The 26,179-nt window shown below is 35.9% G+C and overlaps 1 protein-coding gene across 2 annotated transcripts; it reads right to left on the reverse strand.

Moving 5' to 3' along the window:
* Positions 1-581: 581 nt before the first annotated feature.
* On the reverse strand, positions 582-23,049 carry LOC105042098 (asparagine synthetase [glutamine-hydrolyzing] 2). Of its 2 annotated transcripts, none has more exons than XM_010919196.4 (14): positions 22,836-23,049; positions 20,730-20,868; positions 19,639-19,734; positions 19,082-19,223; positions 17,251-17,346; positions 16,962-17,056; positions 15,708-15,869; positions 8,793-8,873; positions 8,464-8,685; positions 7,533-7,667; positions 5,971-6,051; positions 5,775-5,861; positions 5,530-5,637; positions 582-1,073 (listed from the first exon to the last, which is right to left on the reverse strand). In XM_010919196.4, the coding sequence occupies exons 1-14, from the start codon at positions 23,030-23,032 to the stop codon at positions 825-827; spliced, it is 1,890 nt and encodes a 629-aa protein (XP_010917498.1). In that variant the 5' UTR covers positions 23,033-23,049; the 3' UTR covers positions 582-824. The 2 variants fall into 2 exon arrangements, with proteins under 2 accessions (XP_010917498.1, XP_073109920.1); XM_073253819.1 differs by lacking the exon at positions 22,836-23,049 and adding an exon at positions 22,625-22,645.
* Positions 23,050-26,179: the final 3,130 nt, after the last annotated feature.

Below are 26,179 nucleotides of genomic sequence, written 5' to 3' on the forward strand. Positions count from 1 at the left end.
TTCCTCGAACACCAGATGATATTACCATCAGCAGCCAGAGCAGATATGGGAGGCGATCATCATACCAATAATATCGTCTTTGAAGTTTGAACCACCAATCTAAGAGGCGATCTCCACCACATCATTCCTTCCACCACTAATGATCACCCCGAAGAGCTTCACGCCCATTTGTTGCACCAGCTTACAAATGCAACTTCCCCGATTCCTGATCCCTTCTCATCCGGCTGTGGCCTCCTCAAAGACAAGGGGAAAGCCAGAAAGGGTTACAATGAACTCTTTGGACAAGGGGACAAGGAATTAAGCAAACATAATAAGATACTATGACTAAGAAAGATGAACAAGTTAATCTTAATTTTTCTGTTAAGGTTGACGATTCGTTGTATATCAACCAAGATTTAGAAAATCCTGACCAATTTAAAGCTCCAACTTCTTTCCATCAAAGACATGATAAACTGTCATCTAGGTTCATCTCAGATGCACCATCCACGGACAACTACTGTACCTGAGAACAAAATTGCTGCTGCTTTTGGACATAGAACACTTGAGTGCACTCATTCATTTATATATGACAGTTGAGCAGATTAAGGCATGCCATTAGATTCTTAGCATGCTGAAGTTACTCTAACGAAACAAAAGTCAAATCAAGTTAAACAATGAAACACAGACATGAAAATGTCTGTTGGCTCAACTAGAAACAAGTATCACAGGTTCGAAGGAGGCTGGAACACGATGGTGTTAACAAGAAAAACCAACCAACCAATTTAAGTATTCTCCAACTTCGTTCTGTTTCTAACTTTCTGTGAGGTGAGGTTGGAAGTGAAGATTTAAACAGCAGTAGCAGTTGTAGCTGCCTCAATCGCACCATCTTGTTTTGGAGAGAAACCAATCACAGAACTGGAATGCTCAGAAGCTGATACTTTTTCCGGTACCTCCTTGTAAGCAGCTGTGTGAACCCCAACCGCAGCTCGACCAGATGGATCAAGATTTTTAGACCAGGCTGCATCCCATTCCACAGCTTTGGCAGTACTGCATGCCACACTGGGGCCTCCTGGTACTGTTGACCTTGCAGCATTCTGTTCAAGATGTTGAACGTGACAAGAAACTTCTAATAAGACCGAAGCAAACTTATTATATTGTTCAGTCTACATTTCACTAAAATTGCAAATGACAGAATGTTTAAACTCTATTAAGATTGGATTTCTGTCTTGAAGTAATTGAAAATCAAATATAGTGTTATAAGCCAAAGATCATATCTACCAGGCATGTATATTACACCTGCATATAAAATTCGTAAAACGAATGAAGGCTCATAGAACCAAACTCATTTTAGCGCCAAAATGGATTGCTATATTCTACAACTTACTTTTTTTCAGGAAAGAAGATTTGCAGCAGAAAGAACAATGAGCAATCTTAAATTAAACAAACTAAAGAAGACTCCAAAGAGCGGGAACAAAAATCCACAAATTAGTATCCGCAAAGCCCATCTTACAGCTGCTTTCTAGAACACCCAACGCCATTCCTGTTTGCTAACCTATATCAGACCTCTGATGTCAATAAGATGGTGCAAGGTCAGGTGTTTTAAGAAGAGAGATTGCATATATTTTGTTCCTCTGAAGCATGAAAAAATAGAGACCAAGTGCAGAATTCCCTTCTCCATTAAGACTATAGTTCCACAATGAGGTAAAGGAAGTGCCATGTTTGACTCACTCTAAACCATATGTTGAATACCTTGGGATTTGACAAAGTCGTTGCAGCTATCATGAATATTGTTGAGTAGAAGAAAATATATATGTTATAGTTACTATGTGCCATACTATATTAACCCAGTTTTAAATCAGAAAGCAAATTCATGACACTAACTGGCCTAATTCAATTTTCTTGAACAGCCCTCTGTTGATCATAGTTGACCTACTAAATCCAAAGGAATCAATATTGTGCAAGGTTAGAGGAAGATTTCATGTGGCACCAATTTGAACACAAACAATCATTCCAACTTTTACTTCCAGCATGTTGCAAGACTGACATATTGATATACATAAAAATACTGGAAAACATTTTTGATTTCGGCTATTCATCTAATCATTGTCCTTCCTACAACATGATGTAACATGAGCATAATTAATATTAAGTTTCAAAACCATTTAAAAAACCTTCAATAACAGGAATTGATCAGATGAAAGTGCTAAGGAATTCAACCAAGTGGTCATGGTACCACATGAAATGACTTTCTCATTTCAATATGGCCATGCCACCATGGAGCATTGTGAGTATATCTAACTACAAAAGCATATAATAATTAAGCTGTTTGATCTGCAGAAAGAGCTTCTGGCGACAGGTCAATAGATAGCCCTTAGATAATTTTATATTTCCATTTTATTTTAAGTATTTTCAAGACCTATTTCAGAAAAATTTGTTCAAAGCAAGGACGGCTGAACCAGAACCAAGCCCGATATCGGCCAGCTGGCGGTATGGTTCGGTACGGATCCATGTCGGTCCATGCCGGGCTAAACCGAGGGGGCAGAGAAGGGGAGAGGGAAAAGAAAGAGAGGAAAAGAGTAAGAGGGACAAGGAGAGGAAGAGGAGAGGGAGAGGGAGCCTCCAGCGGCCAGGGGGGAGAGGAGGAGAGGGAGAGGGAGAGAGGGGGGCAAACCCCTATTTTGAACCCGATGAGGGCAGAGGCCCTCCTCCGACCTTGGCCGCCCTCAGCTCCCTCGGTGCTGGCTCGCTGGCCAACAGAGAGCTCGCGGCAGCATCGCCACCATCCGAAGGCCTCCGAGGGCCTTCAACGATCTGGTAAGATCTTTCCTTCTCTCTTCTTCCCTCTCTCCATCCTTATCGAGCTTGACAAAAGCTCGAATGACCTTGGACGACTGCCGGAGACCCTCTCTTTCTTTCTCTCTCCGTCTCTCCCTGCCTCTCTCTTCCTCTCTTTCTTCTTCCTCTGAAATGGCCGCTATGACGTTTCTCACATCGGTACTGGACCAGTATCCCACTGGCACAGTTCGGCACAGCCTGAATTGTCCGATTCAGGATAGTTCGGCAAACAATCGTTCAAAGTAAGGTCACACATGACTAAATTAGGAATTATGTAGCTCACAACTTAGGCAATTCTGGATGTTTGCTAGACAGGCAAATCTTCCAAACTAAATATTTTATATTCTATATTTTGTTTTAGTAAATGGTGTTCAGTAGATGGGATTGACAGACAACTCAGAACAAGTGGTCATTGCTTTGCTGGATGAAGCTTCCATCCATAACATATCAACAATGAACCATATATGTACACACACACACACATTTGTGTGCATGTGTGTGTACTGACAGACAACTCAGAACTAAAGCTTCCATTCATAACATGTCGATATATATGTGTGTGTGTGTGTGTGCGTGCATCTGCAGCATCTCTCTCTCTCTCTCTGTGTGTGTGGGGGGATCCATTTATTGAAACACAACATGAGATTCACACTCTACTCAGATCTCAAACATGCTTTTTTTTTTTTGAAAGCATGCTAGTAGTCTTCATTTTAAGATTATACAACTATATGTACTGTCATAAAGTAATTCTTGTTTAGTTTTATATAAGCTTCTTTCTCCTAGTTAATTCAGATATCATGATGTAGACCAAACTTTTATCTTCCATGATTTAGGATCCAAATGCTTGCACAACCCAGGTTGACATGTGTACTTTTTTCTTGCCTTTTAAGCTCAAATACTTCAAATTGACCTTTTCTCACCATCATGACTTCCCCAGTTGCGTATCAGTCTTCACTCCTAATGACATTTTAGGATGTTTATTCTTGATCCTATATCTGCATTGACATGACATCCGCATTGACATGACATCCTTTGAACCACAATATCTTGTGGTTTCAAAACCCGTTATGTCCAGTATTTGCATAATAGGCTCTTTCTCCATGGCCTTCTCAAGACGTGTTCCATTCTATGGAGATATGATGACTCGGCCACCCAAAATGGAATGGACCTAGTAGGTTTATCTTCGGATTTTACATCATTTGTTTACAATAAAAATATTCTCCAATGCTAGTAGTTATAATTCCTACAAAAAGCATCTAATTAACAAGCAGCAATTTCACACGCCACTGAAGGAACCCAATGCTCATAATTGGCATAGGACACCACATTCTCAACGAAGTTCATTGTCCATTGTTATAGATCAGTACGTCAAAACAAGAAAGCGTTAACATTTGCTAACCTCTATACTGAATTAACTTTGAAACCACCTACCACCGAAATATCCACTGAATTCTCCAAATTGGGCTCTACTTGCCAAATCATGCTACTAATTCAATGTAGTATAGGACAACCGACAATGAGGATATTCCTTCACAACCAGACAAAACAGACCTGCTCATGCTTCAGATCTATGTTTAGATAATAGATATACATGGGGTAAGTGGCTTTTCGAACAAGACATCCAACTAACATTTTATTAAATGTTGGCCTTTACACTTTCCCGACAAGATATCAAAAAAGCTGTCTAATATGGTTATTTTTCACACAGAACCTAAGTCGGCCAATATTGAGTCATCAAAGTATGAATTGTACCACTCTCCCATGACTCTCCTCAACTTTCTGTTCCTTTCTTCCCTTTTCTATCACCTCCTTTGATATCAAATAAAAGGAAACTTATTCTTTGCCAACACAGTAACTAACAGTTTACTTGTACAAATCCAATGGAATACACTGTATCCCAATACAAAACAAGAGCTCCTCTATTGCATTCCTTTACTTAAACTGTATGTAATGAATAAAGAAAAATTTTAACGAACAGAGCAATTGATTGTTTGAATGATGAACAAGTATCTATGAACTTGTTCCCACAAAATGGGATCGATTCTCCATTCCGAATTGGTAGTTATCGGGTATAGAATAGATCTGCTTCTCTTTGTTCTTATGAACAAAATTTTCCATTGTTTCCAATGGAATGGAATAAATATTAACACTATCAAGTCCATTGACTTGCCGGTCCTTAAGCAGGACTTGGCTAAGAAGGATCTGTCCAGGCTTAGATTCAAAAACTATGTGAAAATTTAAGAACCCTTATCCTGGCTAACACAGCCTAAATTTCCCCCTCATCTTCAGCATAAAAAATAGCTAAGATTCAAATTCAAAAGGCAAGATGACATTCTCTTGATATATTCTGAGATAACTTTAACAAGAAATTACTTGAAAAGATATTATGTTGTAGATGGAATATACACAACTTTTATATGTCTTGAAAGTAAATCAGGAAAAAGAAAAGTATCATACAATCTAATCTTGCATTTCAGGATTAATCCTACATAAAGAAGAAGAGTTACTTATTTCTTCTTTGCTTCAACTTTCTGTTTTTCTTTCTAAATTTATTAACAAACAATTATCAGACTAAAATATGCAACTGCTGAAAGAAGTATCAGATCTGAGGCACAGGAAAATGAACCTTTGGTGATTTAAGAAGTTCCCTGAGTTTTCTAATTAAGTGTTTACACTTTTCTAAAACAAAAAGCTTCAGATGTAATTTTTCCTCACCTTTGGAAAGAACTTCTCGAATATTGTCCGGTAGTAGTATGCTTCTTTTGTTGTAGGAGTATTCTCAGGATAAACAAAGCTTGCATTCTTTAGCATGGCATCTGAAACCTGGCCATAAAGAAAAAGAAGCAAAATACAAAATTTATAGAAATAACGATCAATTATCTATGACATGTCCAATAAACATAAAAAATTGGAAAAAAATTGTTTCTTATCACTCATTTTGCATTTTGGAGATGGCATACATGTTCATTTGCATGGTGCTTTAAGCCATCGATCCAGCTATACCCCACGCCATCACTAAATTGTTCCTTCTGCCTGTAAAGGATGTGCTACACACAATAAAATATATAAGTTTGACATATGATATAAAAATTTTAGAAAATATGTGATAGCATTTAAGCAAGATAAACATAATTTATTAAAAAAATAATCTCAAACCTTTGGCAGATAAGGATTCTGATTATCATCAAATGCATTGCGCAGGACCCACTTCTCAATTCGACCAAGATCAGGTCTTATCTGAATTTGTATAAAAGAAGATACTATGATCAGTGCAGCACTTACAGTTTACAAGCAGTGTTCATAGGTTTCTAAATAAGTTAACAAAATAGTTTAATATTATTGAATTCATTGGAAGAGGCTAACTGAATTGCATTGTTTTGGAGCACTTAACCAAGAAATTTATACCTTCCAATATCTTTAGTTAAAGGAGTGAGAACTGAGAAGTATCTCAAAAGATCCCCTGAAGCTAGAGTTTAAAATCCACCCTTCTCATGGAACTTGCTTGACATATTTCCATACATATGCATGAAAGTTTCTATGGATGAGCTGACTCTAGATTAAATATCAAACATCTTTCTTGCTGTCAAGTTTTCAGAAATAGAACAGAAGAGGAACTAACTGGATATTATAATCAAACAAGAAACCAAATAAACCTGCCCTCATGTTTAGATAGAGGGTAAAGAGAAAATAAGGAATTAAAGATCAGGTTCAATGTTGACCCAAAATCACATTCAGATCATATAGCATGCAGATTTGTGAAATCAACAGGTAAATTTCAGATCCAAGTTAATAAAGATGAGAAGGAAAGCAATCCCAGCAATTAACATCCAAGCATTAAGGCATGCCAAAAAGGATGAAATGAGATCAATTTTCAGATTGAATTGAAAAAAAGATAGGCACAAAATAAGTCTGGTACAACAACTATATTAGAATTATTATAACAGATAGAGAAAGGAGACTGTCCAATAGACAGAACAAGTAGAGAGAGAGGAAAAAATGGGCTGAACCTAGCAAAAGACATTTTCTTCAAAACAAAATAACTTCAAATAAAATTCTGAAATTCAACACTTAACAAAAAATAGACCCTTATTTACAAACATCAAAACAACTAGAAAATGTTGCTTCCTACTCAAGAAAGGACTTTGACTTAGATTAATATGACCATAAAGCACTTTCAATACAGTTGACACAAAAATGGGTCCTAAAAATCTGCTAAAAGTCAGCTAGCTTGTGAATCGAGTTTGAGTATTTATTGGATTTTTATAGAAGACAAGAAACAAATTCCTCTCACTGTTCATGGGACTGTAGGCAGACCAATGACTTTGAATACTACCACTTCAGAGAAGGCTTAAACAGATTGCAATTAACCACTTCCTATTGTTAAATCTGGACCATGACATGTCTCCAATTCTCTCCTTTATGTTCCAATTAATTGGTCATACAATTAGATCATCATGATAAGAACTATGCACACGATCTAAGCCTCTGATTTCATCGTTGTTTGCCATATGGATCTAATATGCACATATTAATTATGAAGAAAAGACCAGAACAGAATGATATAGTAAGACATGCTTCTGATCTATAATACGACTAAGAAAAAGAAAGGAGCATTTGCACTTTAGCCAAGAAAAGTAACTTTCATGCAATATGCTGTGCGAAGGGAGGTCGCATAATAATGATGGCATGTGGTAATGCTCAGGAGAGCCAGCACGTACCATTTTCCATTCAGGATCAATGTCCATCGCTACATTGATAAAATTTTTGTCCAGAAAGGGAACACGAGCCTCCAAACCCCATGCACAAGTTGCTTTATTGGCCCTCAAGCAATCATACAAATGAAGAGCTTTAATCTAAAAATATATGAAAAACATTTTAGTTAGCATGAATAATAAAATCAAAACCTGTTCCTACCCAATTGCATAATACTGAATTTTCTAACAAAATAATAGCATCAAATGAGCTTTTGCCAAGGATTTATCTTATGGATGATTAAAGTAAGACAAATAAGAAAAAGAGGTGGAACTAAAGATAAAAACACTTGACAAGATGATAAATGATGATGGTGATCAGGTCTCCACATAAAGACATCCATGCACAAAAGTAGCTTCTCAACCACCTGTCCATGGTATCATGGAATGTAATGTATACCAAAGAAAGCCCGAGCTTTTATAAAACTTCACCAACAGAGATAGAACATCATCAACTGGGCTTTAATTAACAGAGGATTGCTTACCAAAAACAAAACAAAATGGACAGACTGCAATTAACATGAATGATGAAACCCTAAAGGTATCGTGCAAAATACAATTAGTCGTTCAGGAATTCAAAAAAATCCACCTTACAGTTTTGTTACACAAGCACTAAATAGAACTCATAAAGTAATAGCATACAAGTCCCAGAAGAGAAGGACATTTATGACTAATAAACAATTAAATAACCATGAAAGTCATAATTATTTAAATCATATCTTGTCTTAATTATTTAAATCATATCTTGTCTTAGATGCATCTGCTATTTATGAATGATAAACTAGGAGAAACCGAAATCTTCAGAAAAGACATCCAGGAGAAACTGAAATCTTCAGAAAAGACAATCAAAGACACTAATAAGTTTCATGAAAAAGAAACAAGTGCATTTTGTAGTTACCTTTCGACAAGTTTCCAAATGAAACTCCTCCTTGCTAGGTGCTTTATGGAAATAGAGGTAACCCCCAAATATTTCGTCAGAACCTTCCCCAGAAAGAACCATCTTGACACCCAAGGACCTAATCTTACGAGACATCAGAAACATTGGAGTGCTTGCCCTAACTGTCGTCACATCATATGTCTCTATATGATAAATGACTTCTTCAAGTGCATCAATACCCTCCTGTTATTGGGGGATGGAAAATATATGTGACTGCCTTCCATTTTTATGTCATAACTTCTTTCTGATCTTGTATTCATAAAACAAAATGAAAAAAAAAAACATACTACCTGCACTGTGAAGTGAAACTCATGATGATAAGTGCCAAGATAATCCGCAACTTCTCTAGCAGCTTTCAGATCAGGAGAACCCTGAACAAGAACCATAATAATGAACTTATCAACAAAAAAGATTAATGAAAAAAATTATAATCGGTTGGCAATATGAAGTCAAAATGCATGTGAAGCAATGCATATCACTTCTTCTTATCATCTGCATCAGTACAATAATGGAATAAGCTGATACATACATGCAACTTGACCAGCTCGAATAATTGCATCGTAGGAAATTTATGTACCCTTGTTTTCATCAGTCAGATACAACTATAGAAGGAATTCGAATGTGTATAAAAGCCCGCTATATATCCCTATGTCAAGTTTGTCTTCGTTAGGATGTCCAAACATGACAGCAATTACAATGCTCAACCAGTAGTTTTCAGCTTTTGCTAGGATCATGTGACATGCATGTTGACAATATCTTAAAATGCCAAGCACCATTCAATCTACATCCAACCAGCATTTGAAGAAAAGATAAGTTCAAGGTTATTAGGAAAACCAAGAGTCCAATGCAGGAGGCCTTGATATACATGTTGGAACCCAGCTTGACTCATAAGCTTAAGCCCTTAGATTTAGCATGTATGTGAATCACTCATTTTACTTAATCCATGTGAGATTACAACTCCCGTGTCCTTCAACAATCTCTCCTTTCAGCTATGAGCCTATCATCAACTTCAACTCCCAATTGAGTCTAATCTACTATGCTCCAAGCAAATCTAATGCCCTATTACTATTTTGAGAGCACCACGTGTTATCACTTTAGTCCAAGAGCACGATCACCCTCATAGATCCATGCACCACAAATTTTTACAAGCAACCACTCTTTCAAAAACCATGCCTTGTATACATTGCTCTTCATAAGTTCCATGTTACCACTCGATCGAGAGCCTGCACCTTAATCCAGCTCCTTGCTCCATCAAGGGTCCACTCTTTAACTTGCAACTCCAATCTAATATTCCAATATGTTACTAATCTTCGCAGAAGCTACCAACAGTGATGCAAGGAGTTCAATGCAAGAGACCTTAATATACATGTTCAATCCCAACTTGACCAAAACTTAAGACATTAGCTTTTGAACCCAAACATGGGTATCAATCCTCCATTCTTATGTTATTTATTTCTTAGGGGACTCAACCTCACATATGACCTTCGGTACTAGGTGAAAAGTAATGGACAAAATGATGAACCATGTTTAAGAGAAGAAGAGTGAAAGAAAATGAGGAAGATAAGAAGCAATGTCTCTCAACCTACTTAGCATCTCTAATGCATTCTGATCCTACAATCAGATTTTCCGGTTGTCCGAGATCTAATTTAAAGTTAGAATTTGATCAAAGTCATCTGAAATTAGTTCCTGTAGTTGAAGCTAGGCGCAAATTATAGCCTGCTGATGAAATCTTCACAAAGCAATCATCTTACAGAGAAGAAAAATTCATTTTTGCAGAGAAGTTCTCCAACTACAACATAGAAACAAATAATTATTTTCAAAATAATAAAGATTAGCTAACAAACAATGTTTCCCTTTTCTAATGGGTGCAGGAATCTAGCCTACAAAAACACCAAAGGATAAAAATCTACTTTTCTCCCTCATTATTTTAATCAAATGAAAGACCAAGCTTGTGCTTTTGGTGCTCACTGGCTTATTTGGCCATTCATATTGGCCAGGTCCCTTTGAGTTGACACCTTGTTATCTTTTAAGCTTACGCCTACTTTTATTCTGTACAAAAAGACACAATTAATGTTAACTCCACACCTCAAAAATGAGTGGAAATATAACACATCAAATGGTAATGGACAGAGAACTTAGAGAAGTAAACATTCTACTTTTCACTCCAAAAAATGAGCAATAGCACTTATCTTTACAAAGATGATGAAGTCATCAACCACCTTCTCTATGGGTATGATGGCAGTTTTGTGAATGTACACCCGTACACATCCAGTGAATTGGACATGCAAATGCACATGAAGCCAAAAACCAAACAAAAGATATATATGTATGATCTTATCACATCCATTTAAATTTGATCATATTTTTCTTTAACAAAAAAAGGTAACTAGCTATATTCTTAAAGAGTTATATGAACTTTTTTGTCTTGCTTTCATTAAACATTTTCTTTAATTTCTAAATATGGTTTACCAACTGATCCATGTGGACTTGACTCCTCATGTATATACAATCAAAGAAATTTGACTTCTTCTAATAGAAAACAGAAATCTGGATGCAACCATTGTCAAGATAGAAGAAAAGCACTACCTTGATCTAATTCTAATTAAGTTTATGTAAAGAATGAGGAAATTACTTATTTTTGCAATTAAAAGTTTTTAAATGCTGAATTTCAGATAAATACTGTCCTAGGTCTCATCATATCTTTCAAAAACTTGATTGATGTCTTTTTTCCAGCTCGTATTCAGTTAAGAACAGATGAAATTCCTATATATCAGAAATTGTGTTCCCTAGAGAACATTATATTCTGCTAGTATCCCATAAATACAATCCAAGGGAACTGGGTAGCAATACTAGCATTCAAGGCTGTTATAATTCCAGGCAAATCCAAAATTTTTACCAATTGGGGAAGAGTGGAGGTGGCTAAAATGATTATTGAGCATAAACTGTAACTTCCAATCTACAAGATTTATCAAGCCTCTATATATTATTTTAATTCATAAGCAAACTTCAAAAATCTCCTATATGCTCACCAGTATCTATATTCCAAAGCTTCTGGCGTTCATGGTTTCATTAACATAGTTGTGATTAAATAACAATCCTATCTAGAACCGTTTAGGCCCATTATAATATTACAATTGACCATAAGCCCAAAGGACTAAAAATTTCTCTTGCCTTTATTGCTTTATCACCATGCCATCACAACTACTAATAGCTATATGGCAAGTGATGGTTTTCAATGCAAGATTCACCATACTAGCGCGTATGATCCCATATTGGGCATTACCATATCATATCAGTACCAAACCAATATTTGGTACAGCGAGGCATTCCAAGTGTCGATATGCTGAACTGACCTATATCGACATTGTATCAACATGGCATTGAGATGGGTACAAAAACTAGTATTGTGAACCTTGTTTTAGTGGCTCATAAAAAAGATTCAAAATTTTGAATATTACACACATACATTGTTGAAAATTTGTATTTATTTTGAATTGTTTCTTCAGAAATAATAAGTTAATATAAACTATTAAGACAACGAAAATGTTGATTGATGGCCATTATGACTGTTAAACTATCCTACTATAGTTCATAACCCATGCATAAGGTATCACCAAATGTCTTGCTTAATAACTAAAGAAATCTAACTCACCATAAAGAGGAAAAGAGACCAAATAAACGTATACAAGAGGAGATAAGAAACGATTAAATTGTATATATTTGAAATCAGATCTTAAAAAGTTTAAAAGAAGGCAAGTGAAAGAAAAGGGCTGGGGAAGCTATACTAAAATATTTAGCCATCAAATAGAATCTTACTCTCCAGTCTCCACCTCTCAAATATATTCCGTCTCTTCTTTCTCATGACTATCCTAGGCTCAAGACTTGCCTCAATTGCTCCAAACACTGTGCGAGAAAGATATTTTGAAATGGCTTCTTAATCTATCTCTTGATAATCAATGTTTCATGAATGAGAGGGAAGGAAAAGCCCAACACATGGCTAGAGATCAAGTGACATGGAGGAATAGCAAAGACAAAAGAGATCTCAAACTAACATCCAGGAAAAGTGATGAATATGGCGCAAGGAATAGAGAAAAGGAAGATCACATAGTGATTAGAGATCTGATCCAATGGCTAGCAACAAGCCAGTACGATTTCTTAATCGATAGTGGTGGGAGAAAATCTATATTTATATTTCAAGTGAGCATTAAGTTGTAATAATGGGCTTATAGGGCAGCCAGGATTCTATGCGATATACATGAATTTCATGAAATCTAGTGTTTGAACAAAATCATAATTATAACCATGCACATGAGGTACATGTGAGTGGTTTGCTAGATTAAAATGAATTGTGGTTTGTTGGCATGAGGTTCACATGGGCGAAGAGAGAAAGAGGCAAATAGGAGGGCTTTCCATGGTCAACCATAAAACAAGCACAGTAAGGAAGGCTCCTATTTAATTTAAGAGAGATGCAGCTAACCTTATGAAATTATAAATAAGAATTTATGAAATCTTTTAAGGGCAGGCCATGGTTTAAGTCTCATTATATAGAAGAGCAATAATCCTAATGAAACTTGGAGTTAGGACCATGGAAGCAGACATCTATAAAGTCAAATATGAGAAGCCAGAGAAGAAGAGAAGCTAAGCAATATAGTTAGCTAACTACATTATATACGCATCATAGTTAACAAGATCTCACCAGCAATGAGGTTGGATGGTTATAGTCTTTGCATTGAGTGTCTTTTATGCTTACAAAAGCCGATCATGCTCTAATTACCAAGGACCATGGGAAAAGGATACCTCAACTTAAGGGCCTCCCAGCAACAATAATATCAATTGATATGCATGTAAGCTGTAAGCCTATTTACAGTCGTTAAGACATTCAAATCTGATGGTGTATATCAAGATTTATAATCTTGGTACCCAAACCCTTATAGGTTAGGTGTCAGTCCAGTACAGTCCTAGTATGGATTGGTATTATGAACAAAAGAAAAGGTCTTCTACCCTTTTTCACTCACTACTTGTCAGCATCGGTTCGTATCGAACCATAGCAATGCAAACCAGGGAGTGCCTATTGGCACTACCAAATATGAAGTGGTACCCCTGGAAACCAAATATCGAGGGGCGTCATTAGTGCCTGTCTGATTTGGCATAGCTGTTCCAAAGCAGTACACACCATTATTGAAATCCTTCGAGTAATAATTTTCTAAAATTCATAGACGGAGATCCTATCATAGCATTTGAATTATACAAGAGGTTAAATGTCAGAGAAAAACTAACATACTTTTGTCCCAACCATTTGATTGTGTGAAGTAATGATCCACAATATTGAATGTGATCTTCATCCAGAGCATCAAAACATTAAAAGTCATATAATTTGGGAACTTCTAACCAATCATAGGATACATGGTCTTTTAAAAGTAGGACAAATGGCCTGATATAATCCATGGGTAGAAAGGATTCAAAGAGTAATGGATCCAAGGGAGTAGCAAGGACCATGGACATGCGAAGTTTTCATAAAGTTCCCTTTATAACTTCTTAAAAATCGGTCGTACCCTTAAGATTTGATAACATCTCTATATATCAAGTTAGAAATCATGCCATCCTATAAGCCCATCTCATGTGACCTTTTCTTTAGCCTTCGTAGACTTTGATATAGCTGCTTATAATAATCCACCTAGCCCATTCTTCCAAGACTCTTACAACCACACAATTGTGTTCCCTAGAGATCTCAACTACTTACTGCTTCCTAATGTTAATCCTCACTTCCTTCGATATATATATATATAGTTTATTTTTCACTCATCTTCTTTTTAACATATTTATATTCAGTTTCAGATACATATAATTTAATTTCTTGTTATATCACTTTGTATTGGTATATTTTGGCTTTTGTCCTATCAACCATGATTTAGATTTCTTTAGCTATTGTAGAAGGCACTTGTTTATCACAGAAGCTTTAGCAGTCTATACACAACCTTTAAATTTGATTATGAGTGATAGAAAGACTATTTAACAGCTACAATGCCCACTAAGAAACTTTTCATTGTTCTAACTTGTAATAATTTAGTATTAACTTAAATGTTACCTTTCAAGTAATAATTTAAAATGATATTCCTTGCATGTGTAACATTCTTAATACTGCAATCTTTTCTTCTGTTATTAGCCATTAGTAGCCATCAACCACCATATGGTTATTAATAGCAAATAGTAACAAAGTGACAAAATAATAAACAGAGGAATTTTCGCTTATTTGGACTTACTACAGTCAATAACACTATTGTGGAATAAATCAATTTTAGCTGGAATGCAATTACTCATGATTCTCCTCCGGCCTGTCACTGGATCAGATAATTCATGTTGTCTGCCACTAGGGTGCTTCACTAACATGGACATATGAAGTAGCTCCTTAAAGTTGATGTATTGAAACAAAGGTGCAGTCCTGGAAGTTGGAAGAGCAACAATTTCAGGAAGGAAGAAAAACTAGGACCTTGATCTGAGAGAATTAGTTATCAGAGCCATAGTAGATCAGATTATAATCTCTTTTCAAATGCATCCAGGCTTATGGATTCCATGCTTTTATCAAAATGAATTGTCAAATTCAATTTAATACAATTCATTAAGTTTCTTTTTTATACCTAGAGCTTTTAATTTGATAGAAATATTTTGCCTTACTTACAGTGCAGCAGTCAATTTTCTATCACTGATTATTTTACAAAATTCTCCAATTATATAAACCACAAAGGACAACAATGCAAAAATGTTTGATCAACAATTTAACTGCCACTTACAGACAGCATTTCCCAAACAAGTCATATCTAACAGGCAACATAAGTTGCGACAATTTATAATCACAAGGAAATAATCATGCAAACTGTTAAAAGAATATCATAAAACTTAAATAGTTTACATTTTTAAAATTTCTATTATGAGAATCTTCATGATATACATTCACATGCAACTAGAATAACAAAAAATATAGTAAAGAAAGACAATGAAAATTCAAGATTATTTTAAATCTTTATCAGGTCAGTATAGGAGTCCATCCAAGTGAGAAGCTAGTAAAGGTGTCTAAGCAAGAACATTACTAGATAATTAGAAGACAACTATTATAGTAAAAAGAAAATCTACAATAATATAAACTAATTTAGAACTTCTAATTTTTTGTGTATAATTTCATGACATCGGCCACAAAAAGAAAATCTGACCTTCAAACCGACGCTGAATGTATGCAACTGAGATCCCCATTGTCTGGCAACTTTTGTTTGTCCCAAGTGCCGAGAAGCAACAGCAGCAACTAGCGAGGAGTCAAGTCCACCAGACAGAAGCACACCAAATGGCACATCTGTCATCAACCTCTTGATAACAGCCTGCATGATCACAAAAATATCCGACCATAAGGACAAAAAATTGTAGAAATATAAAAAAGCAAAGATTAAATGACAACCATCTCACTAACAACACCTCTACATAATTAATCAAACTTCAATGTGATGAAACAAGATTATGTTCTATGCTAAGTAGATCTCAAAGTGCATCAGAAAAGTGGTTTTGATGGAAAGATAATTATCACCATGTTATGTGCAGGTAGCAAGCACCATCAAGAATGTACTTGTAATACTAAGCAAAGATGATGACTAGAACATGCATGCAACAGATTTCCTTTTGGAAACAATGGCCGTATTGTTGTTCTTAAGGTCCATAAAACTAGATATAGTATTGTTAGGTTATTTCATGCTCCATAATGGTATAATATCAATCATTTCTTTTGAAAGCAATATTATCACACTATATAAAATTATCAACAAATTTCAAATGCCAAGAGATTCAAAAAGAGCTCTCACAATGTTGGTCTGCTTTGTTCTTTAAGAAGAAATAAGAATGCCTTTCCTCTTTAACAAGAAAGCTACTGAGAACATAGGATAGATGATCAACCCCTACAGATGAAGATGAAGGGGAAAAAATACAATATATCACGAGGACAAAAGAAAGAGGAAGAAAGTGCTGGTTTGAGATTTCAAAACATGTCACCCTTGGTAGAAATATAAGAAAAGGTCGTTTAAGGCAAAAACCATCAGATTGACTGTTTGAGCATGCAATATATTGACAGAGTTCAGAAGTTGGTAATATGGCATAACCACAAAGCATATCTTGGCAAAGTTTCTCAATTTTAGAGTTTGTTCTATCTACTATTTTTTAAGTATACTGGTCGTAGACAGGCCACATGCAGCATTATCAAAGCATAAATGGGAGTTCATTTAAAAGAAAAGCCATTGCAATATTATTGCAACTTAAAAACCTAAGAATTTTAAGAAATTCTGCAAGCATTTTTATCCGTGCCTTCACACTTGAATAAATAAAGGGACAAGTAAAGAGAAATATGGTGAAGAGAATAAATCTGGCAACCACAGTAATGCTTTATTCAAATTCAATAACATGAATAATAAATTTTCAGCACTTGCCTTCTCAAAGGCCTCCCGTAAAACTAAAGGATCATAAGGAGTCGATGGTATGCGTTCTGAATACCATTGTGGGTTGTACCATCTTCTTAGCCCACCTGCAGACAATCATAAATCAATATGAGACTTGAAAGAGAACACATCAATTTTTATATTAGTAACCATAAATGAAAATAGAGAAGAAAACTAAACTGAATAAGCATTAAATTTCCCAGATATAAGGTTCGATTAATTTTAATTATACAACAAAAAGCCATGGTCTTGTTTAATCTAAACCAACTACAAATGATACCTTTTTTGCTAGAATATATATGCCCAGGAAGAAAGGAAACAAATCGTTCACAATCATCACTAAGAGCTTTCATTTCTGAAGCGAACCAAACAGATCCTGGCAAAGAACCAACACTGGCAACTCATTAGAAGTGCTCAAGCAGTTCATACACATGCCCATTTTTTGGGGAGGGGAGCTTGCGAAAAAACAACATACATAAAGTGTTAGTGATGAAGAAAATAGTTTACTTGATCTAATACAACAAATAGGAATAAATTGCAACTAAATTAAACTACAGATAAGCTAATATTCTTCATAATACAAGTGCAACCATAGTTCTAGAACAGATATAAACATTTGAATTTATGAAAAGATAACTGCATAATCAAGAATGTTCTTTAAATCAGTAAACCAGAGTGAATCTGGAGTAATAATGCTTCAATGACTCTTATCTGGCACAGTGATGTGGTCAAGTTGAATATTTTTTTTTTTCTTTTTTTGCAACAAAAACTAAAGTAGGAATGCAAGATCAGAATTATGCAGAAGTATGATGCTAGAACTTTAGTTAAGAAGGTTATAAGCTCTTACCAATTTAAGGGTTTACTAGACGTTCGTTTCACAGTCAAGTCAACTTGGCTGGCTTGAAGAGTCAAGCTCAGGAGAGTCAACAGGTGAAAAAAAAGAAAAACAAAGAGAAGTAGCATATGACCAAAAAAGTCCAATGATTAATCGATCAACTTGTATTACAGCCATTAGTCCATGACTATATGGATTCTGGGGTAATATCAAGGCATTAATGATGGAGTTCTGAAGCTTCGCTTCAGATACAATGACTCAGATATTGATTTCAAAATTGTCCAGGATGTAACATACATCAATCAGGATTCACCGATGCCTCCAGCAGCTGACTTTGATTCATTACAGTATCTAATATGAGCACACTTAGTTGGCTGGATAGTATGCAGAAAAACCAAAGCCTTATAACATTAACTTTTGTTATTTTTGCAATATGGCAATAAATTTTTCAATATAAATGTGGCCTTCTGCTACTGTTATTGTGCGAACTCTCAAGGGATGGCTGCACAGCCCCACCCCTCCCCCCTTGAGGCACTCCACTCTAAGCAGAGGATCCCCATAACATCAGCAATCAAGATTGCCTCCTGTTCATCTAAAACTGGATTGTTACAGTCTTTGACCTCCCTTGGGATCTTCACTAGGGAAAAAGGAGAAAAAGAAGCGGCTTGTCCCACCAGACCATGCAACTTCATCCCAAGGGTCCAATCCCACATACATCTGCATCTAACCCATCTACAGCTGTGATTGGTGCCTTGTCTATTAAAATATACATGATAAGAAATATTCCTTCTGTTGCCATAGAATAACTGGGTTGTCAGATCTAAATCCCACATAATCTGAACCAAAACGGATATGGATGTGATTCTTGAAAATGATCTGATCTGAAAATGTTTCAGATCCAATTACTTGCATCAGATCTCATTTATCAGGTTCTATTAGGTTGATGGTAATCAACTTTGTTGACAATCCTAACTTCCATTTGATTGCTTTAGATCTTTGAAAAGCGATTCTTAGCTAATCAAAAATAGTAGGCAAATGAATATTTCACCGTTTGCATCTCTCTAATCACAAATAACAACATATTGCTTGAATTTGATATTCTATCTTAATTATGCTCCATTCTAGATTAAGATCAGAAATGCAAAATAGTGACAGTTGTCATAAAATCAGCAGAAGATAAGAATGAAGTATTTTCACTAAAAACTGAAACATACTAAAATTCATCAAGTTCGCAATACATTTTATAGAAGCATTCCAGCAGGTTATTACCACATACCATCAAGACCCCAGCCCATGTACAGAGGAGTAATTCCAATAGGATCACGTGCAGCAATGAAACTTTTATCACGGGTATCAAGAAGAACAAATGAGAACATGCCATCCAACATATCCAAGAAATCCTCGCCATACTCTTCATACTGTGGACAGTATAGAGGAGTTTAAAAATATTAAAACTTCTAGAACACGGGGGATGCAAAAGATTATAATCTATTAGTGTTTGTGCACTTAAAACTTGTCATATTTTTTTTCTTTTTTTTCTTTTTTTTTTTTGTGTGTGTGTGTGTGCGCGTTGGTGGTGGTGGTCAGATAAAGTCTGTAGGCAGCTTTGGGCAACACAATGGGGTGCAACCGTTTTGTGATATCCCTAAACCCCACTAACCATGATGATGGTGCAATGGGTCCAAGATACCCAGTAAAACCACCAAGAGACCTTAGCAGAAGAATGCTGAGCACCTTCTATGTGTCTGCTGTTAGACCTGAATCCTAAATCCACACCCATTATGGCAGCACGAAAGAAAGAAGGAAAAATCTCTGTATATTTTCATTACTCACAAGATGGGCAATCACTTCACAGTCGCTGCCAGTGCGGAATTTATGAGAATTGAGTTTTGCTCTCAACTCCTCATGGTTGTAAATCTCCCCATTAACCTAGAAGGAGCAACCAAAAATATAAAATTTATTAGCTGAATCAGTATAATGCAAGATCCCAGCAGTTTTATGATTGATAATTTGCGAAGAAGGGAAAAAAAGGAGGATAGACAACTTGAAAAACACTATCAATCATTCAAAAGATCTTTTTACAAGTGATTATAAGGTTCATGTCCAACATATACAGATAGATTGTCTATTATATGAGTTGATAGCATGTTTCAAAAAAAAAAAATATTCCATGTCCATCTTCATGCATGTAACTAGAAATGACAATTTCTGACCATACAATGAATGAGGAAATATCCATGAAAGATTCACATTCTTACCACTAAAGGTACATTGTTTTTCAACTTAGAAAAGTCCTGAATATAATTAGGCTCTTTAAATCTTTTTCAGTTATTAAGTCTGTCATCTTGTTGGTTCCTCTAAAAACAATATTAGAAATGGCATTACACATTGAGAGTTTATTCCATAGTGACAAATTCCTAATTCCATTTTCTTCCTCTCACCCACTGCATTCTTTATATCATTTTCAAAGTCAGATTTCCAAAAAATTTCTCCATTAGACAACTCAAGTGACCCAAAGCCAGGAATCAGACTAATCAAACATTTTTTTCTCATAATCAAGGGAACCAAAACAATATGCAATAGCTCCATTGCATGATGCAACTAAACACATGTTCGAATAGAAGATAGACAAGGCTATGAATAGATACTCAACTGCATGCCAATGTGTTCTAGAATTCACTTTTCTGTTTCTGCAGCCTGGTCGTCCATCTAGTCAGAAGCAGACATATTTGGAACACTAAAAATTTATTTTTTGAGTTAGCCTAGACCGATCTATCATCCTAAGCCACAGGTATTTTGACACCTAATAAACAGGTCACAAAAATTGAACCAAAGGCATGTTGATATCTAAACCAAACTATCATCCCAGCCCACGATAACAAATTGGACTCATAGAAAAAAGAAGCCATGGGATAATTACAAACCGTAACAACAATTGATTGGTCTTCATTGTAGAGTGGTTGATCTCCAGAAGTAGGATCTACAATAGCCAATCGTTGGTGAGCAAGGTAACAATCCTGATGACAATGCAAGCCACTCCAATCAGGGCCCCTGTGCCGCAACCTGTGTTTGAGAAGAACAAATCAGAAAAACAGACAGGAGATCTGCCCATAGGTTATTCAAAATTTACATCAAGACCCGAAACTAGTAGTTTTCATCATGCACTTCAAAAAAGGGAAATTACGTTAGGATCCTAATTCATCAATAGAACTGGTAGATAAACAACAAGATGATCATACAACAACAAGTTGTGCCACATATATGTGTAAATATCAACATCCTAAAGCAACCTTACAGAGTTCTCATAACAATCCAGAATACTGAAACATTACCACATGGGGTCAGTGTTAGTTAAGACAGAGCCCCACCTACATGATACAGATTAATTCTGTCAAAAAGCATGACTAACTACTGCACAAAGATATATTGTCTTTGTAAAGAAGCATCTAATAATGGATAGCAAAATTGTCTCAGCAAATAAGATATAGGTGTAAACTCGGTAGAACTGACCAATGGAAGGTTCTCAAAACACAACTCCATCAACCATATGCTTCCAGTTTCAGAAGAATAGAACATGACACTGAACCAAGTCCCTCAGACTTTGTTCAACAGTACTGACTCCAATCAAATCTACAATAAATTTTAGTTTTTCATATTACAAAACTTACTGTGTAGCTTCCCTAAACACTAAACAAACAAAAGAAAAAAAGAAAAAACAAGCCCCCAAGCCATCCCTCCCAAACCTCATCCCAATAAACTTAACTAGCTAGTCGCTGCAAGTTATTAAACTATTTGGCAAAAATGTTACACTTCATGCATCTATAAACAAAAGCAATCATTATAGCAAGCAAATCAATGAAATAAATAACAAACTAAGGATCTCTCCTGAAATGTACGCAAGCGACAAGTGATACTTAATTACCTTTCAATTCAACATCTAACATGCCAAACTCTGGATCTCAAAGAACTATTCATCAATCAATCAGTAACTTCAAGTGCAAAGAAAAATCTGGTTTATAGTTGTCAAAAGCAGTTTCTCACAAAATAAAGACAATTGTTTTAATACCCCAACTAGAAAGTGTTATCCATCACCTTCCATAAGGATACCTGACTTTTTTGATAATTCACCAACAATTTTCTAAATTCTATCCCAACAATAACCGCAAAAAGAAAAGATGCCTTTACCAATATGTGGCAACCTGTGCTAAAATTCATATTTTTTTTTAATAGTTCCAATAATCCTTAAATTATGTTAATTCACTAAAATGTTCTCAATATTTTTTTTATCCATTGCTCAATTTTCTAACTTTCTGAATCCTGATGGCATTTCTTATCAAATTTCTCCTTAATCTTTAGCAGATCACAGATTTTTCCTCAAAAAAAAAAAAAAAAAAAAAGGTCAGTTACTCAAATTTGCTTTATACAAATGCATCGGAGACCTGAAAAGGCACCAGTAAGAAGATGTTCCCAGAAAGAGGATGGAAGAACATTAACTGAGGCGGATCAAAAGTTCAGATAGATCACACTCGTTAAAAAAAAAAACACAGAGAGAGAGAGAGAGAGGACGGGAGAAAGATTTTGAGAATCTTGCAGCAAGATGAATGGTTGCCCTTAATACAAACAGGAAGCATGTTAAAACAAGATAATATAATGAGTATGACTCACGAAATACATGTTATGGACTCCACCATTCATTTTCTTCTAAAAAAACAAAACATTTTCTCCAACTATAAAAGGAAGAAGCATCACTTTTCTATTCTTAATTAAATGTTGCGAAAAACAGAAATCCACAGTGTTTATAACTCAACATATTATGTACATTAGATAGGTTGCCTTTTATCATAATGTTTCAAAACAGGATATCTACGCATTCCAAGAGTGTTCTTATCAACCGAACAGAGGGTCGAAAAATGGTTGCCATCTAAAGAACATTCTCGCATCAAAAAGAAGGCATTTGGGGGGATAAGATCAGAAAGAAGACCAAGAAAGGGATTAACAGAGAGAAGAAACATCCAGATTGGGGGAAATACCTGCGCGAGAGCTCGATGATTCGAGATCGCCTGGCGAGGGACGTGTCAGCGCACCCCAGCACCGCGAGGATTCCACACATGGCTGCGTCTCTCCCTCTCTCTCTCTCTCTCCGTGAAGGCGTTACCAACGCTCTTGGCCGCAATCCAGAGAGACGCAGCAGCCAAAAAGACAACGGGGAGAGCGGTTCCCCCCACATTGACGGCAGCCCTTGGATTAAGAGAAGATTAAGAGAATCTGGTCAAATTGGACTGGAATCCCGTTCTAGGGCTTCCTTCTTTATGGCCTGGCGCGCGGGATTGGAGAGTGGAATGGGTATCGAGGGATCAGCTGAATCATCCAGAGTATACAACCGTACAGTATAACGTGCTTTTCGTGTGACACGTCACCGATACACGTGGGGGTGTGCGAGAGTATAAAATCTGCGCGTGGCCGTGCCCTTCGATAGTGGTGTTTTTTATTCGAAGGTGGTGGGGTCGCGTTGGATTTGGTTGGCGTGAGCACGTGGGTTCCGAGCCAAAGTTTTGGACCTCGACCTGAGGTTTTGGGGGACGGGTGTTGTATCTTCCGTGCGAAAGGAAGATTCACCTTACGTCGCGGGAAGACACCGTTGGATCGCGCGAATACACCGTTGGAACGCGAAGGTTATTTCACGTTCTATGCAGATGATGAAGAAGTTCGCAGTGCGTTGACATCTGTGCCGGGTGCGATCCAACGGTGAACGAACACCAACCATTCTTTCGCCCGATAGATACTAACCGAACCCGGGTTTGGGACAGCCGTAGACCGGAGAGACATAAATGGGGCCCAAATATGGTGGGGAGCAACTCATGGGGCAAGACTCTAAGAGTCAAAAATTCACTTTGTTGCCTTCTTTTTGTTTTCTCAATGAAGTATGGTTGGGTTTCCACTCTCTTTTTTTCTCATGAAAAATAAGAAATGGTACTTTGTTTACTTTGTTTCTGTATTATATGTCATGAATCCTCTACAGAGTGCAAACCCTAGTTATTATATGAAATAACTCTTGCTTGTCAGGTAGTTTGTAGTTTAATCCAAACCTTTCTTTTCAAGCAAGGCCTACCCTGCACCAAAAATTTCCCAGCTTTTCTATTTTGCTCCAAATTTTCTGGACCCTTTACTTATCGGTTCAACTACATGTGCAACTGCACATTAGAAATAATTACTTGCAAATCTTAGACAAAGAAACTCTTTCTTTTTTTTTTCTTTTTTTTTTTGATAACAACCAGGAGATAATAGCTTTAACAGATCAGATTCAATACAAGAACTAATTCAGAAAACCTACAGTCAAAGTAATAAAGCATGTAAGCTAAGGGTGCATTTGGTTACATTTTTTTATTTTTGATTTTTAATTTTTAAAAAATATTTTTTATTTTTTTATTTTTATTATTAAATAAAAATTAAAAAAAATATATATTTGGTAACTACATTGCTATAAACAAAAAGCAACGTTTAAGGACAGTAGGTGAAGAGCTCAATGAAGGAGAAGGGTTCGGGAAAGGAGGAAGAAGGGTGAGGAGGTGAAGAGCTCAACGAAGGAGAAGAGTTCGGGTTCTTTACTTTTTGATTTGGCGTTTTAGATGTAAGGAAGTAAAAAAAGTAGAAAAGTAAGTTTTGAAAAGCAAAAAATTTTTGCTTTGCATATAAAGCAATTATTTTGATTTTTGCTTTTTGCTTTTTATTATGTTACTAAATATTATTTTTTAAAAATTAAAAAAAAATTAATGGCTAACCAAATGCACCCCAAGACTCTACTAGCTTAACACAAAATATAAAAACTTAGACTAAGAGTTATAGCTAACCAAACACTCAACAAAGTTAACAAAACTTGCCGGCTAAAGCAAAACTGCCTATAACTAATCAGCTTTCTGTAAAGAATAAGAATGAGTTGCAATAACAGCATCCCTTCTAAACACTTACTGATTACGGCACCTAGCCTTTTGCTTACACATTAGATTAAGTCTTGCTAAAGCTATTTACATGCAAAACTCTCCAGCCACATGTCTCTATCTTGTTGTGTAGGGACTATTAGATGCATCAGACTGCAAAATAAAACATAAAATTTAATGAATAGGATCGTCATAAGTCCCATAATAGTCTCCCTGCATTGTCATTTTGGCCATAAATTTTGTAGTTTAATTGGCGGTCCGATAAGTATGGGATACCACAAAACTTTTGCAAACAGCTTTCTACATGAGTATGTCCTACAACAAAGAGGTCTTTGGGTTCCTACCCACTAAAAAGTCAGGAATAGAGAATAAAACATTCATTGCATCACCATCCACCCACACACATAATACTTGCAAATCAATAATAGCAGTGCAAAGTCTCATCTAAGCTACATAAAGCTTGGCTTAATGAACAACTGGTTATCACAATACTTTGCCACTAGCTATTATGAGCATACTATCACTATTTCGACTTATGAACCCAACAGCAGCTCTTTCGCCAGTGATGGTAGTGTTAAAGTTGACCTTCAATGTTCCTAAAGGATAGGAAAACCAAGAAGCAATGTTGTTAGAAGAGCTGCCTCTATTAGGTAAAAATAGCTTCCTTGCCTCAACGGACTTCTAAAAGTCATTTAATTTCCTACACTCTCGTTAGGAATAACGTAAACAGTAGCTCTCCTACCAAATGAGTTAGGGATTAAACATTGTTTTGAAATACCCTTTTAATTCGAGCCATCCAAAGCAACCAAGTCACTATAGCCTAAAAGAATAGTGCCCTGCAAGTCAATCATATAGTTGATGTCATAGAAACTTTTTTGTAATATCCTCCAACTCATGTAATGACATTATTATCAATAAAATGAGATATTTTATTTCATCATCTGTTGTATTTTACTTATGTTTAAGATTGTGATGAACCACATAGATTAGAGCGATGATTTTAGGATCATGATGAGATCATGCCGGTGAAATCTAAAATCCTAAAATTTTAATCTAAAATATTTTCAGTCATTGAATTATTGAGTCGGAGATCATTGATACCAGTAAGATTGACATGTCCTATGTATACTCGATGGAGAAGATGGCTGATCTCACGATCACTTATATAGAGACACTAATACAAGGATACAGATGCTCATTAGAGAATTAGTTTACTGAATTGATCCGCAAAAAGAATATCTTATAAAGTCTTACTTACATATCAAAAGATTATTTTTTAGTGAGAGTTGTACAAGTGGTCCTTAGACCTAAGACCACTATAGTATCTTGTGCACATAAATTCATATTTTGGTTCATACTCATTCATGACTACCTAAGACCACCATAGTATCTTGTGCACATAAATTCATATTTTGATTCATACTCATTCATGACTAAGT

Source organism: Elaeis guineensis, chromosome 3, assembly GCF_000442705.2.
Source record: "Elaeis guineensis isolate ETL-2024a chromosome 3, EG11, whole genome shotgun sequence".
NCBI classification, from domain to species: domain Eukaryota; kingdom Viridiplantae; phylum Streptophyta; class Magnoliopsida; order Arecales; family Arecaceae; genus Elaeis; species Elaeis guineensis.

Bases quoted from the DNA above. Each gene is read 5' to 3' on its own strand.
- LOC105042098 (XM_010919196.4), bottom strand. From the start codon at position 23,032: ATGTGGGGGGAACCGCTCTCCCCGTTGTCTTTTTGGCTGCTGCGTCTC. The intron at 15,870-16,961 runs GCAAGTGCTGAA...GTGATCATGCAG, and splicing joins TACGGGAGGCCTTTGAGAAG to GCTGTTATCAAGAGGTTGAT. The intron at 6,052-7,532 runs GTACGTGCTGGC...ATACAAATTCAG, and splicing joins TTGATCCTGAATGGAAAATG to ATAAGACCTGATCTTGGTCG.